This window comes from Pipra filicauda, unplaced genomic scaffold, assembly GCF_003945595.2.
Source record: "Pipra filicauda isolate LSUMZ 115617 unplaced genomic scaffold, ASM394559v2 scaffold174_size2080704_pilon, whole genome shotgun sequence".
In the NCBI taxonomy this organism is placed as follows: domain Eukaryota; kingdom Metazoa; phylum Chordata; class Aves; order Passeriformes; family Pipridae; genus Pipra; species Pipra filicauda.
In genome coordinates this window covers 1,769,373-1,784,717 of record NW_024104262.1, presented here as the reverse complement: position 1 = coordinate 1,784,717, position 15,345 = coordinate 1,769,373, and the positions used below count along the sequence as shown (strand labels likewise).

Sequence of the window (15,345 nt, the reverse complement as noted above, 5' to 3'; positions counted from 1 at the left end):
AAACCTTCCCTTCCCAAACCTTCCCTTCCCAAACCTTCCCTTCCCAAACCTTCCCAAACCTTCCCAAACCTTCCCAAACCTTCTCTTTCCTAACCTTCCCAAACCTTCCCAAACCTTCCCTTCCCTTCCCAAACCTTCCCTTCCCTTCCCAAACCTTCCCTCCTCCCTTTCTCTCTCTCTCCCTGTCCCTCTTTAATTCATCTTTTCTTTCTTCCTTTTTCATCCTACCCCTTTATCCAAATCCCACTCTTAGATAGTGTGCTTAGATAGTTAAGGGCATGATTTCCATGCCGTGTGTAGTTCACTTACAAAACTTCGCAAGCTTTTGCGAACGTTCTGACTTTTCCCTCTCTCCACGAGCATTTACGAATTTCGGGTGCTCCCTTTCCCCTTAAGGGTGGGACATCACACGTGGCAGGAGCCTCTTTTCGCGGGAGGATGGAGGGGAGGCCGCCGGGCCGCCAGGGAGCGCTGTCCGGCGCGGCGGGAGCACGCGCGGCCAGTCGGGGGCGGCGGCGGCACGTGGAGCGCGGTCCCGGGACGGTTGGAGCCGAGCCCGGCGCTTCCCGAGGGATCCCAGTGGAGCTGCCGACATGCCCAAGGCGCGGGCCGGGAAGCGCTCGGACCGCCAGGAGGGCCGCGCCGGCGGTGAGTGCGGGCCGGGCCGGGCCGGACCGGCGGGATGCCGGGAGCGGGGAGGCCGAGCACCCGCGGTAACACGGCGGTCTCTGCCCTAGGCATCCTCTTCAATACCGGGGCCGGGCAGCACATCCTGAAGAACCCCCTCGTTGTCAACAGCATCATCGAGAAGGTGGGAGGCGGCGGCGGCTGTCCCGGGAGCCGGGCCTGGCCAGGATCTCCGGGAACGCGCGGTCCTGGCTCCGGCCCTTCCCGGGCTCCGCTGATCCGCGACTATTACCGCTGAACCGCGATTATTGCCATCACGCTACCTCTTTGTGTGTGTGATTTTTTTTTTTATTTTTTTTTTTAACGTGGCTGCTCGCTGGCTTTTCTGAGCCTGGCCAGCATAAGTCAGCGTTGGGACGTTCCTGTTCTCCCTAATTTCCGCTCCTTCTTTTTTAAACGACTCTCAAGCTCTCCTGATACCCAGTTTACGCTTTTTGCTACATAAAAAGCAGTTATCTTTTGTTCTGAAGTCAAATGGTTGCACGGAATCCGTTCTAGGCAAGTACTCGAAATGCTGTTTGTCCTTAGGCTGCTCTGCGCCGCACGGATGTCGTTCTGGAAGTGGGCCCGGGAACCGGCAACCTGACAGTAAAGATGTTGGAGAAAGTAAAAAAAGTAAGTGGGAATTCCCCCCCATGCACGCCATCTTACCACTGACCACATTGTGGCTTAGACTGTGGTCTTTATACACTGGATTCAAATCAGTAGAATCACTCGCTGGATATTTTTTTTAACATTTGCATAATCCCAATGAGGTTTTAGTTGTCTGTGTAAATCTTTTGTTGTTTTATCAAACGACATTGCTGTTATCCATTTATGCCATAAAGTTTGCACGTATTCGGAGAGGGAGGAAGGTGCATAAGCTAATAGGGAATTATCAAGAATTATTTAAACCTACGGCAATAGATACGGGGCTGGGGGTTTTTATGATTAAAATTTTAATCCCAATTAGGAGATGTTGCATAAAGTTGCAAATATATGCTTTTTTCAGGTTATTGCATGTGAAATTGACCCTAGACTTGTTGGTGAACTTCAGAAGAGAGTCCAGGGCACGTAAGTATCAACTGTGGAAATAGTGAGCACTTGAAGCAGTGGAGTTGCTTTGACAAAACCTTGGCAACGTGCTTCTCTGAGGATAATCACAATGTATTTTTTCCCACAGGTGTCTGGCAAACAAGCTTGAAATCAAGGTTGGAGATATCTTGAAAACAGACTTACCATTCTTTAATGCGTGTGTGGCTAACTTGCCTTACCAGGTATGGGCTAAACAATATGGTAGAACTTTTTTTCTTTTTAAATGATTATTTCCCAGAAATTATACTAACTCTATTACTCTTTTCCTCAGATTTCTTCACCTTTTGTTTTCAAGTTATTGCTTCATAGACCTTTTTTCAGGTATGTGGAAGAGTGGAGCTCTGTATTGCCTCTTAGGAAAAAAAATAGTTTTAAAAATATTTTCAGATCAAATTTTTTTTTGGTTCTTAAAATAGCAGTTTGATGGATCAGAGCTGCACCAAAATTCTTCTGTAATATAAACGTGATAGTGCCTGGAAATTAGTTTATGTCGATATATTAAGATAAGGAGGAGATTTAGTCTTGGCGTCTAGTCCAGCTTGATGAAAACAGGTTACACCTCTTTAATATTATACCTAGTTATCATTCCAGGGATAAGTAGGGCATCGTAGCATTTCAAATGCCTTCCTACCTAAAAAAGGTAGTGTGGAAAGGGTTGGATCAAATCCAAGTTACTGCCTGTTGTCTGGTCTAAAAGTCTAATTGCCCAGGTATTTCTGTGTGTTATTCAGTATGTCTGCAGTTCTTGATTTCAGTCACTGAAGCACTAATGTTGGTGACATTACTGGTCAATTTTCGGAGAGTTTGAATAACCAAGGAGTTATTCAAAATGATTTGTTACAGGCAAGCAACTCTGAGACCAGCCTATGTCTTTGATCCTGATCCATTTAGCACTGTTAATATTAAATTCTCTTACATCTTTGAGGAGACTTAGATGGCTTCACCAAGTTTTCTGATGACTTGGGGTTTTTTAGAGAACTTTGACAAATTAGAACAGAGTTTGTTTATGATAAACTTTTACTATTTGTAAGTGCTGAGGCAAACTGTGTTTTCCAAGTGTGTTAGTTGTCTTTTGACATAAAAATTAATTATTTAGAATTAATTTTCTGATACCTGTTATTCTCAGGTGTGCAATACTTATGTTTCAAAGGGAATTTGCACTTCGTTTGGTTGCAAAACCAGGAACTAAACTGTACTGCAGACTCTCCATTAACACTCAGTTATTAGCTCGAGTGGACCACCTGATGAAGGTATGTCATTCTGCATTAGGTAACAGAGCTGTCAAAGACAGAAGAAGAGTGTTTCAAGGGATGTGAGGATTTGCTGCTTATTCACACAGCTGCCTCACTGCTCTTGACCAACAGGTTGGAAAGAACAACTTCAGGCCTCCTCCCAAAGTTGAATCCAGTGTTGTAAGAATAGAGCCAAAGAACCCACCACCACCTATCAACTTCCAGGTGACCATTGTATACTCAACATAACATACTAGAGATAATGCTACTCAGTTCTATGTGCTGATTTTACTATGAAGTACCAGCTGTTTGCTGGAGTTTCTAAAATACATAGTCTATTGTTTAGGCTTGTGTTAGGACATTAACAGAATGTGCAACCATCAATTTGGATACAGCTTTGTGTACAGTAATTCTGGTAAAATCAAGATCCGTTGGAGTACTGCGGATAATGTCCCTTTCATCATAGATAATATCTCCCAGAGACCCTTACAGCTGATGACTTTGTAGGTTTTGGTCAAAGGAGTATCTATGAGAAGTCTTATGTTCAGATGAGTGTGTGTAATCTCAGAAGACAGATGTTACGGGATAGCATTCTTAATTTTTAAAACGCTTAAAGGCCACTTCAGCCTTGCCCAAGGTTAGCCAGATTTTCTTCAAATATCTGCTTTCTCAGCACACAGGATCTGACTAATAGTGCCTAGGCACAAAAAAGTACAGTTCAGAGGTTTTTGTGGGTGAAGTATTTTCTCCTCCATTTGTATTGCTTTGTCCAAGACAGGAATGGTTTTGTATTGCTTAAAAATTCATTTTCATGAAGGATTTTCAGTATGGTTTTGAAGTTGTCAGTAGTGACTATTCTTGTTGGTAGTAGCTAAATGTTCTTTTCTGTAAGTTCTGAAATTTTTAATTTCAGGAGTGGGATGGTCTGGTAAGGATAGCCTTTGTTAGGAAAAACAAGACACTTTCTGCAGCTTTTAAGTAAGTAAATTCTGCCAAATCTTTTCAAAATTTGAGAGCCCATCCAGTTAACCATTTCTTTTAGAGGAAAACTAGGCAGCTGTTTAAAAAGAACAGCTCTGTGTAGTTGTTACAATTTTTTATAGTAAAAAATTACACATTTATATAAAAAATTTAGTTATAGTTTAGTTTCCGTTCTAAACTTGTATTTCTTTTAGGTCAAGTGCTGTAGAGCAGTTGCTGGATCATAATTACCGAATTCATTGTTCCTTACATAATACAGTAAGTTCCTTTTTAATATATTCTGTTTCTGTGTACTGTGACCTACATACTGTCTTTTAGAAGAGTAAAAAATTAATATTGAAAAGCGTAACGTGTTAAAAGTTTTTCCAAGAGAGTTTGAGGGAGGCAGGAACTTGCCTCTTTTCTTAGTGAAAAATCTAAAAGGGTCACTAATTTATAGTGAAAAAGCTTAAAATCGAGTATGCCATTAAAATATTTTCTGTATATGTCTCAAGGTCTTTTACTAATCTAATAAAACTTTTTGTGTTTTGCAATACTGTTGTGATTCATTTATAGTGAATGAGCTGGGATATAAAAATTCAGATACAATAGAATAATACAATAATTCATACAAGAAAAAGTACAACTTTTTATCACTTGAAATAAGAACTATTCTAAGAGCAGGAAAACATAGGTAATTTAAATGAACCTTTTTTGTGCTATGAGTAGAATATAATTTTTATCCTATTTTCCATTGACAGGAAATACCCGAAAATTTCAAAATTGCTGAGAAAATACAGACAGTCCTAAAAGATACAGGTTACTCTGAAAAACGAGCCCGTTCAATGGATATAGATGATTTCATTCGGTATCCTTTTTTTTTCTCTTTATACCTTCCTTTTAAGCTGCTTTAAATTCTATCTGCACCTGTACCTGTGTAGCTCAAATTAGTGTTGAGTTGCACAGGAACAGTAGTTTCCCTCTCAGTACCAGACGGTCCTGGCTTCCAGTCCTGAATATGAACACTTAAACCCTATATATATTTTAAATGCCGGTTACAACATTGAGAAGCAGTTAGCTGAAGAACCTGATTTCTGGTGTTTGTGTACTAGACCCTTCTATAGCTCCTTCAAAAATGGCTTTAGTAATGTAACTGTTATTAGAATTTTCCTGGAGTCTTACACAGCCTTTTTTTGCCTTGAGGATTAGGCCATAGTCTATAGCATAATTTGAAATATGAATAATTAACTGCTATATGCTGCTTTTACTTCTGGACAGTTAATTTAAGTGGCACCATGACTCCTCTCCTAATTAGAGATAAAAGTTCATAGCTGTTTCTCAGTGTAATAATTAAGACCGCTACTGCTTTTAAAGAATCATAGTAAACCTGGTATGATCTAACATAACTGTAGTTTGTAGCAATTTTTTATTCCAGTTGACCAGTGATGGCTGCTTTCATACTGTTTTCTTTGTCAGCCAGCACATCTTAAAAATGCCTTAAGCTGAAGTATAAATATGTAGCATTGTAACATAAGTGTTTCACTCTTTCAGATTGCTGCATGGCTTCAATTCAGAAGGCATCCATTTCTCATAGATCCTACTAGAAGAATGACAGGTGTTGCTTTTTGTCACCAAAGTCTTACCTAAGCCAGAGTGACTGCAATGGGACAAGCTCTTACGCTTGGACTCTTATTAAAATGTTAGATGCGATTTTATCACAGACAGCAGGCAAGCTGTGCTGCCTGTATTTTAAAAGCAGTGCATTCTTTCACAACTGAAGCAAGGTGCTGGACTTCCTCATGACAAGTGCATTTCTAAATATACCCAAAACTGGCTTGAGGCTGCCACAATTGAAATCTATGTTCTCTGATTGTGGACTTCATCTCAGTATATTCTTGCATAATACTCGACAGTACAACCCTGGTCTGGACAACAAAAGTGGAGTTGTGATCATTCCGTTTGTTTGTTTGTTTGTTTGTTTGTTTGTTTGTTTTAACATGTATTTAAACTCTTTTGATTTGAAATGCCTGTCTCTTCCAGTTGTCCTCTGGTAACTACCCATATTCCAAGTCTGTTAGTAATTTGCCTCTCTTTGAGAAATCCCAGTAACTGTTTCTCAGAAACAAGAGCATTTATCTTGTGGACTTGGTATCACTTAAACATTATTGAGGTACCTGAAACCACCAGTGTAATCACCTTTACCCTCTCATCCCCCACTGTAATAACTAGAAGAAAACTACAGAAAGGCCACATCTCATAAGCACAGAGGAAGGGGTTTTTTGGCCAAGTATAAATTCAAGTAGTTATTTTTGTAAGGTAACTATTTCACCCTTCAAGGCAAGGAGGAGTTTTAGCACAGATGAGAGCTTTCAGTGAGACTGAAATGCATCCCTGCGTCCTCACAGAAAGGTACTGAAGTGTCTTTAATATAGTTTGGGTTATATATATATATGTGAGTTGTTAAGGACAAGGCAGAGCTTTTCCAAGGAAGTTTGCATAAACTCTGCAGCACAGCTGTCAAAAACATCAACTATTAACTGTAGCAGGATGCAGGGGTGAAAGCATCACCCTGTGTATTAAATACCATGTTATTTTTTTCAGGTATAGTGTAGTATATCTTTCCATAAGACAACACTTAAATGGAAAAGAGGCAAATTAGCAAAACCTGTAAGATAAACTTCATTTATACACATCACTGAATCATTAGGGATAGAAAAGATCTCTTGAGTCCAACTAGTTCCACCATTGACATCCCCTCTCAGTTCTTTAGAAGTCACTGATTCAGAAATAGACTTGAATTTGCAGGCATCCTGAGCTGTTGACTTTAAAGACTGAGTTGCTCATTTATTTCACAGTTTAATAATTCAGTAATTCTCATGCTGCTTCACTGAATGCAGAACCAAATTGTGAGTCGGGTAAGTAGCCACAAGGAATATGCTCAGACTAATACAGAGGGAACAAATGCTGGAGGCTTGTGTCACACTTCATAAATGCTTTCATTTTACAGGACAGGAATTGAGGATAAGCTTGCTTAAGTCCTTTTAAAAGTAATTCCAGTGCATCGCGGCTATGGGCTACAGGAAGTCAGGTGCCCAGCCAGCCGTATCAGGTTATCTCAATTCTCAATGCTTCAGTATCTGTATAGATCACACATAAGGCTCTGGCACAAAGACTGGCTATAGACACAGTTTCCACTTGCATGTGCTGCCTGAAAGGACACATGTAATTATGCAGCTTAGTAAAAAGCTGCTGAAAGTGAATTCTGTCCTTCCTGTCCCCTTTGGTACCAGCAGGAAGCCACAGCCTGGTTGTGGCTCCATGGACGAATAGTATGGAAGCCACTGTTACTCATGTAGGATGTCTCAATCTTCAGAGGCTTTCTAGAATTCTGTAGGAGCAGTTTCAAAGGAACCCTCTGGTATTATACAATAACCTACCTGCTAACAAAAGCTACTGCCTGCCTTTTCGTGGTTTCTTTTCTTTTAACTGTGATGGATGACATTCTTAAATGTTGAGAAAGGTGTGATGCTTCTTTTAAGACCTGATGCAAAACTAAAGTTAGGACAGTGCTCTGGGGAACTTCTTCCTATATGACGAACCTGTGAAGAAGAGTTCGCTGCAGAAGTAAATACTCACTCTGAATTCAGAGTAAGTATTCTTTTCAAAAATGTAACCAATGTGCTGACAAATTTTAACCCTTCTGAAACAATAACAAAAATTCTCAGATGTAATTCATTTAATAGCTTAATTTATTAAACACGTTATGTAAAATCTACATTGTTTCAGTTTTAATGTTTACACACAGGAGAACTTTTTAATTTTAACCATGATGCAACAAGAGCTTCCCCATAGCCTACCCTTCTATGGGAGATACAAACATTAAACACTACAAGAAATTCTGGCTCATTTAACTCTCTTTTCATTGCCTTCCCTTTATTTCCCCCCACGCCTGGCACAAACAAACAGGCTTGTATTCCAAAAGTAATTCTTAAACAGTTCCAAGGGAAAGTCTGCTGATAGGAACTCTTGGAAACAGGGAGAACTCCTAGAGAGATCTACAGTTCTTCATTTGACAAGAAGTTCTTACATGAAAGGTCAATGTTTTTTGGATACTGACTTGCAAAAATAACTGGAGTGCCACCATCTAAAAAGTGCTGATATACATGGCGCCATTTGTGAGAATTCAGGTACTTGCAGGATTTCTATTAGCGCTAGGTAGAGGTATTGTGCAAAATCATCAAATGATGCAATTTCACCCCACTTTTCAGCTGCTGGCACTGTACAAAGGGAAAAATAGGTATTAGCTACTTCTTAAAGCAACAGAACTACTCAAACTACCTGCAGACTACGGTTAATGTACATGTAAGTTTGTCATGCATCAAAAGCCAAGTTTTTAAAACAGTATGTGAAAGGCCAGTATGGATGTATTTATCCCCAAAGTTTGACAGTTAAACTATCCATACACAGCATTATCACCACATACCATATATCTGCATTATCCTAAGGTACAACTCTCCTTAGTACTTAAACATTAGCCTTTATTACACATCAACTAATTTATATTTTTGTGGGGTTTTGTTGGTTTGTTGGTTTTTTTGTTTGTTTTTTTTTATTATTACAGATAAAATGTTAGAATTATATAACCATTCTTTATGGTATTCAAATAAATCAAGATTCCAGATTTGTACAAGGAAAATGGAATGTCCAGCTGTTTGTCCACTCCTAACAGCTTGCAGTTCCTGTTCAAATGATATGGCACATCCTGTGAAATGAAACTAGCCACCAAAAAATAAGTATTAAAACATCAAAAATGTACACACACTGAAGTAATTTATATTGACGAATAAGGAATGTAGTTTTTTAAGGCTGTGCTTCAGAAAGGATGTCTAGGGTTAAGTAGCCTTCATCAAGGCACAGAATGGGAAGAGGTAAGCACAGCTGTCTGTAGAAGAGAAGTTATATAAAACCACTAGTGTGTGCATGCATGCCACAATTTTAGAACTGCACAGCTAGACTTTGTAATAAGACAACATGGTCAGAAGGAAGTGCTGTGACTTTAATGGCCACAGTTTTACTTCATTATGAAAAACATGGCAAGTATCTCCAAACAAATTTCACTATTTGAATAAATGAAATATTAAAAACAAAGTGCTTCACAGATCTGAACCCTGCATGGATGTGCTGTCTGGTCTAGAAGCATTTTGTAGACATCATAGGAGCATTTCACATAAAACTGAAAATGTCATTCAGGTGAATAAGAAACAGGACATTTCCACAGACATTTCTAACGCTTTTACACTTTCAAGTAGTTGAGTTCCCCTGGCCACTGGGTTTTGTAACAAATGTGTGCTACAGCAGTACAGGTTCATGGATTCCTCTAGCAGCAAAGGCCCATTTCAAAGGGCACGTGGTCTTTTCGGGTTGATCTGTTTACTGGCCTGTTCCTCCTCTTGAAGAGCTGCCCGGAACGATTTCACTTTGTCTTTAATGAAAACAGAAGAGAATGAATACTGATGTGCCTGTGCTGAACAGATCTGGAAACTAAACCCTGATCCTCTACATCCCAGGCCTCGTGCACAACAAAGAACATTCCTTCACAAAAATAGCTGATGCTACAAATTACAAACTTAAATTCAATACTCACCATACAAACAAGTTGCTTAGCAACTTAGTCCCTTCTTGGATGCTACCCCTGTCTTTAGGCAGGGTAGGTTTGTAAACTGCACAACTGCATGCCCAGAATGCACACTTACATCCTCCTTCTATCTTAGAGAATGTAGGGAGATACTACATGTTTACTTTTCCTTCCCAGCACCTTCCAAACCAACCTTGGAGGCATACAAAATCTTATTCAGCGTACAATCAGCCTCTTCTGTACATTTAATTTCTAGTCCCCCTGTTTTCCTATGAATGTGAAAAGCATTTGTGAATAAATTTTGGAACTTATTCAACTGTAAACAGTTAAATGCATCATTCATTTGTTTCATCATAACTAATAAGAATGGGAGAAACCTGAGAAAAAAGTGTGGCATCCTCATACTTCTATTCCTGTTCCCTTCCATTCCCCAGTAATAAGCCCAAGAGTGGGAAGAAGGAAACCAAAAGGACAACATAAAGATGTCAGTCCCACAGTGACAGAAGTAAAAGCCGAACAAATCAGTGATCATTATGAGCCATGAGCAGAACATAGAAGATGCCAAGACAGAATTTTTGACTTAACAGGTGTTCCCTCCTGTAAAACTACACATACATCATGCTTCCTGTAAAGATGCAAGGATCTCTTAGATAGCATTTTACCTCCAGTACCTTGTTTCAAAAACAATATCTAGTAAGTTTTTGAAAAACAGGAAGTCACCTAAACTGTTTTTTCACTGCTGGTGTCTCAAACTGTCTTCTGAAATGGAAGCCATCATCCATAAAAAGAAAAGGAACCCCCAATCCCTAGCTAAAGCATAACTGGCATGCTTACGAGGCAAACAGGTCACATCTGATTCGCTTGATGCACTCTTCTAATTTACAGCAGATAGACTGAATAAAAAGTAAGATTTTAACTTACAGTTTTCTACCACATCAAAAAACCCCTCCCCTCAGCCCCAAACCCCACCCTTAAGCTTTTACCAGTATAGCATTTCTCCTAGAGTCCAAATAGTTAACAAAAAATGGAAACGAAAAACTCATCTCCATGAGGTACCAAGATGACAAGCTTATTTTAGAAGATAAGTGGAAGAGTAAATTTTGGGCACCAAGTAAAGTAGTAAATCTGCAATTTGTCTTTCAGCATAGATAAGCTGACAAAATTCTAACAGAAAGGCTGTTGAAAAAAAAAGGTATACTACCAACCAAGATACTCAAGAGCTTGATGCCACTCATAAGCACAGTCTTAAAAAAATGACAGCAGGCTCCCTGCTACACTACAGAATGCAACAGAGCCGGAACTGGGAGTTCCTACTACTTTTTCCTCATTGCATTGCTTTCTGGGTTTTTTCATACAGTTGGTCTGGATTTTCTTACCTTCCTTCAGTGTTTTGAAAAAAAAGGAAAAAAAAAAATTGCAGGATTGAGTTTATACTTCCTGGAGGTAAAGCATAGAATCTTCCTTTATGTTAGGATGATCTGAGCACAGATGTGAACCTGTTCTCAGGCAGCAGAATAAATGTTCCTTCCAAAGGACACTGCAGAGCAGCACAAGTGGACAAGTGGGTAAAAAAGACCCTTGAATATATTCACACTCTTTTTTTTCCTCCTCATTATTACTGCAAGTCTCCATGGCATATGCTAATAATGTACAGAAAAGTGATTAAAAGCAATTTACCTCTAAGTTCGGTCAGAATATCAATTTTTTGCTCTAGAATTGCTTCAAGTTGGGTAGCATAAGAATCCACATCATAGTCTACTTCTTCTGTCATGTCAAGAAGCAGTTTTTCAACTTCCAACCATCTAATAGATTCCTAGATAAAAGTTTAAAAAAATCAAAAAATACATCAGCAAAGTTTCAAGACAAGTGTCAAGACAATGAGCTGATTTAGACTTTTTATCAAAATTACCATACGTTTACTGTCTAGTCACCTCAATATAACAGATTTAAATACTAAAATGAAATCTTATTCCTAATTCAGCAAAACTGTATCTTTTCTACCTTATGTTTTAATTCCAGTGGTCATACCAGCAACAGGTAAACCCCAGCTACACCAGTACTCTTCAAATTCAAAACATTAAGTGGTTCTAAAGCTAAGAAACTCAGCAAGCAGAACTTAATGTCATGGTTGTGTCCCCTTAGGCAAGTTTCAAACTTTGAAGTCAAGATTCAATTTGAAGTATCAGCTGGTTACCACTGACTATAGTCCTAGAGTCATTACTACAGACAAGAAGCCAAGATAATTTTGTCTAGTTTTGAGAAAAGCTGTATAGAAGATCTATTTTAAACTCAGTAATTGCATGATCTAACTCCACTCACAGGACTACAGTAAAGGCTCTTTCTCAGGCATCTTTGCACTCTGAATATCATCAAAAAAAAGAGGAAAAAAAAAGCAAAGAAGAATTGAAAGAGAAGCTTAAATCTTACAGAACTATGCAAAGCTGTGATCAGAACTGATCCCATCAGAAATGCTTTGATTTAAAAAAAGAAAGCAGCTGACAGTTCTAGGCATGCTGGGCCTGACACACTAAAATAAAGTCTTTCCTTCTGTGCTCAGTAACCTAAGCAAAATTGAAAATTGTTTTCTGGCTTTCAGGATAGAAGGAGCTTGCATTGGGGTAAGACTCATCTAACATTATCTTGTACATCCAAAACAGAGAAAACCCAAAACCTTTAGAGCACGTTTCCTTGTGTTGGTATAGTTTAGCCATCTTTATTAGGAAAGGATGTTTTGTATCAGTTGCTTCCAGGAAAAAGCTGACAGAAGATGACTGGTACAGCTGGTAGATTGTGTATCGGGGCAGCCCAGCCACTCGCACAGCATAAACTAACAAGCCATGCTGCGAACAAAGGAACCTGAGGCTCAGACATGTTTCCTTCCACTGACCACTGGAAGGAGCAGTAGTCTAGAGCAGAAGGCCAGATGGTCACACAGAGGCAATAACATCTTTAACTAATGCAGTTTGTCTCTCCAGAAGTCACAAGCATTAGGACACAGCCACAGCATATGGCATATGACTTTCACACTTCTGTATGTTTTACTTCAGGGCTAATGTTTCACAATAACAATCTCTGCATCTGTTGTAAAATGTGTTATTCAGCATCCTACTATTTTATGAACACTCATCAACGTTCTGCTAAGCTAGATACATAAATTGAGGTTTAATACAGGTTTAATGGTCTGCTGTTCTCTGGCAAACAGCCAGCCTGCCTAAAGGCCCTTTAGGTTATGAACAGAAGCAACTCACATTTGCTTCTCAAAACTAGTAACTCATTGCCACAATTCATTTTGTGAGTGTGAAAGACTCCGTAACACTGACCAGCACTACACTGCATGGGCAGTATTCCTTTCACAAACCCTGACAAATAGCAAATGAAAACCTTTACGTAGCTGTAAAAGGGAAGCAAACAGACAGTTTGAAATGTATGTGTCTCATCTGGATCTCAGAGGAAGATGTCACAAAAGGGTACTCAGATACAATACTTGGACGGAGTATTGCAGTATCTTAGAGGGAGACGACCAAACAGAAATGGAGCTGATAGAGACGTTACTATTTAATTGCCTGCCCTGGCAAAGGAAAACTTTACTAAATTTCTGGGATGATATGCGTCTCTTTCATCATGAGGACAAAGGTTAGTGGTTATGGAATCTGTAGGCTTACAATAATAGATCAATTTAGAAATCTTTGACAGATCAGAACATCCAGATGACATCCTACATCTTCAAGAGTATGCACTTTCATTGGGAAAACCTGAATTCCTAGATTAGGATTAAAAAAAGTAGAGCTCCATCTTTTACCTGGAAGACAGTCCTGTGGTCTTCTACTACTTGCTCTTCCATTTCTACCATTTGTGACACAGCTTCATGGAAAGTAAACAACTGTGGAGAAACTTCCTCTTCCTAAAAACAATAGTTAGTCTTGTTAGTCTAGAAAGAACTGTGGCTACAGAAACATATTGAATGTAATCCATTTCATCACTGAACATGGAAAGAAATATGCAGAAGGCAAAACCTGTCAAAAACAGAATTTAATACTTCTAACAAGAAAATCTCCACAAATGAGCAAAGGGGCAATAAATTCAAAACGTATTAAAAATATTTACAGATTTCAATTCAGTTAATATTCACTAAAGTTTTCAGTCACTAATCTAGGCAAATATTGGAAAACAGGGTATTCCACATAAAAATAACAAGTTGAAAGAATGGGAAGAAGAAACCACAAGGGAAGAATTATAATTTCTAGTAGGTTTTAATGCCTACAAAAAACTCTGGTTTTCTGTCAGGGCTTTTTGTTCTGCATGCTGCAACAGACAGGCAACAGTTTTCAAAAAAAGAGAACAGCAATTACATTCAATACATTTCAGGAAATCAAAATTAAATTAATCCTTCGGGAAAAAAAATTAAATGTGAAGTGAGAAATCTAAAATGTACATAGTGATTCATACATTAGAAGAATGCACTCATGGATGTACAAACTGGGGTAAACAGGGCTTGTTTAGAAATGAATCGTTAACAATAAAAGAAGAAAGTGCTAGGTAGGCTTTAATTAATGTTTTAGCAAGACAGTACAGTTCATAATACAATGCTTTTGAAATATTTTTTAAAGCTTAATTTCATTCCACATGAGTAATGAACAAGTGTGATATGAAAGGATATCTGGCTGGAAGGACTGTCTGGTGGAAAGCTTTAGGAATCACTAGCATGTTCTTATAAAACAGAGTACTGGAAGAAAAGGTAGTTATCAAAGGGAGAAATACTGCAGACACCACAAAGAAGTGGTGAAGAGAAAAACTCTGAGAAACAGAGTTTTGTGAAAAAAGTTAGGATACTAAGGACTTTTCCTTTCTATTTTTCATCAGCATTTTCACAAATCGAGTTTTAATCCCTACTGAATATTTCAGGAACCGTGACTAGAGCTGATAATCAGCAATGAGGGAAAATGCCCTTTGGAAGATGCCTCTCAGCTCCCCACTCCTGCAGCACAGGAAGACATATTGGGACCATCACGTAGTTCTCTTCCCAAACAGTGCACTGGGGTTTAACCCCAGGAAAATCAGGATGCCAGGAGGAAGAATGATGGGTAGCCAGATTTCTACATGCAGAGGAAGGCAAACTCACTTGAAATGGGGTTTGCATGCAGGGAAAATAATGCTCAAGACCACAAAGAGTGTTAAATAAAAAAGACAAATGTCCCAGATACTGCTATCTGCTGAAAAAAATGTGAAGCTATACTGGAAAAAAATGCACACGTACAGATTGCCAGAGCCTAGAGCAGACCCTGCTGAGATATTAAAATCCCTAATCAGAAAGGACGATTAAAAAAAAAAACTTCAAGAAATGTTTTTGGGTTTGGTTTTTCTTTTGTATGCAAATGAACAAAAAAGTGAAAAAGTGAAGAGGCATGATCTATTTACCTGAAGATCTTGCTAACAGGCTACAAATACACATTAATCTGGATTTGTGCTGCCACTGTATTTCATTATCTCTTTCCATGTAATACTGTAAACTACTCACGTTTTGTTCACAAAGCAGTTTGAGATCATCTCTCTGAGGAGAGCTTCCCACACCCCACTGTGTCTCCAAGTCATCCATCTGATTGGGAGTATGGTGTATAATGGAACGGATGTCCCCTGAGGTACTAGGATCGACTGTCAGCTCCTTCACCCTACAAACAGAAAATGTTCCAGTTGTAAATTAGTAACCTCCTGTGCAAAAGAGTCACAATCAAAAATAAAGCTCTATATGTTTATGCATAA

At 38.9% G+C, this 15,345-nt stretch overlaps 2 protein-coding genes across 4 annotated transcripts in view; one reads left to right on the top strand and one right to left on the bottom strand.

The window, feature by feature from the left end:
• Positions 1-496: 496 nt before the first annotated feature.
• DIMT1 (DIMT1 rRNA methyltransferase and ribosome maturation factor) lies at positions 497-6,097 on the top strand. The gene is made up of 12 exons (XM_027723522.2): positions 497-648; positions 738-811; positions 1,216-1,302; positions 1,679-1,740; positions 1,850-1,943; positions 2,033-2,082; positions 2,888-3,011; positions 3,126-3,218; positions 3,907-3,971; positions 4,169-4,232; positions 4,715-4,821; positions 5,505-6,097. Exons 1-12 carry the CDS (start codon positions 594-596, stop codon positions 5,545-5,547), a joined length of 918 nt encoding a protein of 305 aa, XP_027579323.1. The 5' UTR covers positions 497-593; the 3' UTR covers positions 5,548-6,097.
• A 1,584-nt stretch (positions 6,098-7,681) lies between these two features.
• KIF2A (kinesin family member 2A) overlaps positions 7,682-15,345 on the bottom strand; it is a 53,048-nt gene continuing 45,384 nt past the window's right edge. For 2 of the 3 annotated variants that reach the window (XM_039379740.1, XM_027723520.2), the window contains 4 exons: positions 15,104-15,254; positions 13,388-13,489; positions 11,266-11,401; positions 8,661-9,435 (listed from right to left, as the gene is read on the bottom strand). In XM_039379740.1, the coding sequence (XP_039235674.1) occupies positions 9,350-9,435; positions 11,266-11,401; positions 13,388-13,489; positions 15,104-15,254 (475 nt within the window). In that variant the 3' untranslated portion in view covers positions 8,661-9,349. Of the gene's footprint in view, positions 9,436-11,265; positions 11,402-13,387; positions 13,490-15,103; positions 15,255-15,345 lie in introns of all 3 variants that reach the window. The other variant, XM_027723519.2, reaches the window with a different exon arrangement.

Excerpts from the sequence above, each read along its gene's own strand:
- DIMT1 (XM_027723522.2), top strand. The coding sequence starts at position 594 with ATGCCCAAGGCGCGGGCCGGGAAGCGCTCGGACCGCCAGGAGGGCCGC. Across the intron at positions 4,233-4,714 it reads ATTGTTCCTTACATAATACA|GAAATACCCGAAAATTTCAA; the intron begins GTAAGTTCCTTT and ends TTCCATTGACAG. Across the intron at positions 4,822-5,504 it reads GATATAGATGATTTCATTCG|ATTGCTGCATGGCTTCAATT; the intron begins GTATCCTTTTTT and ends TCACTCTTTCAG.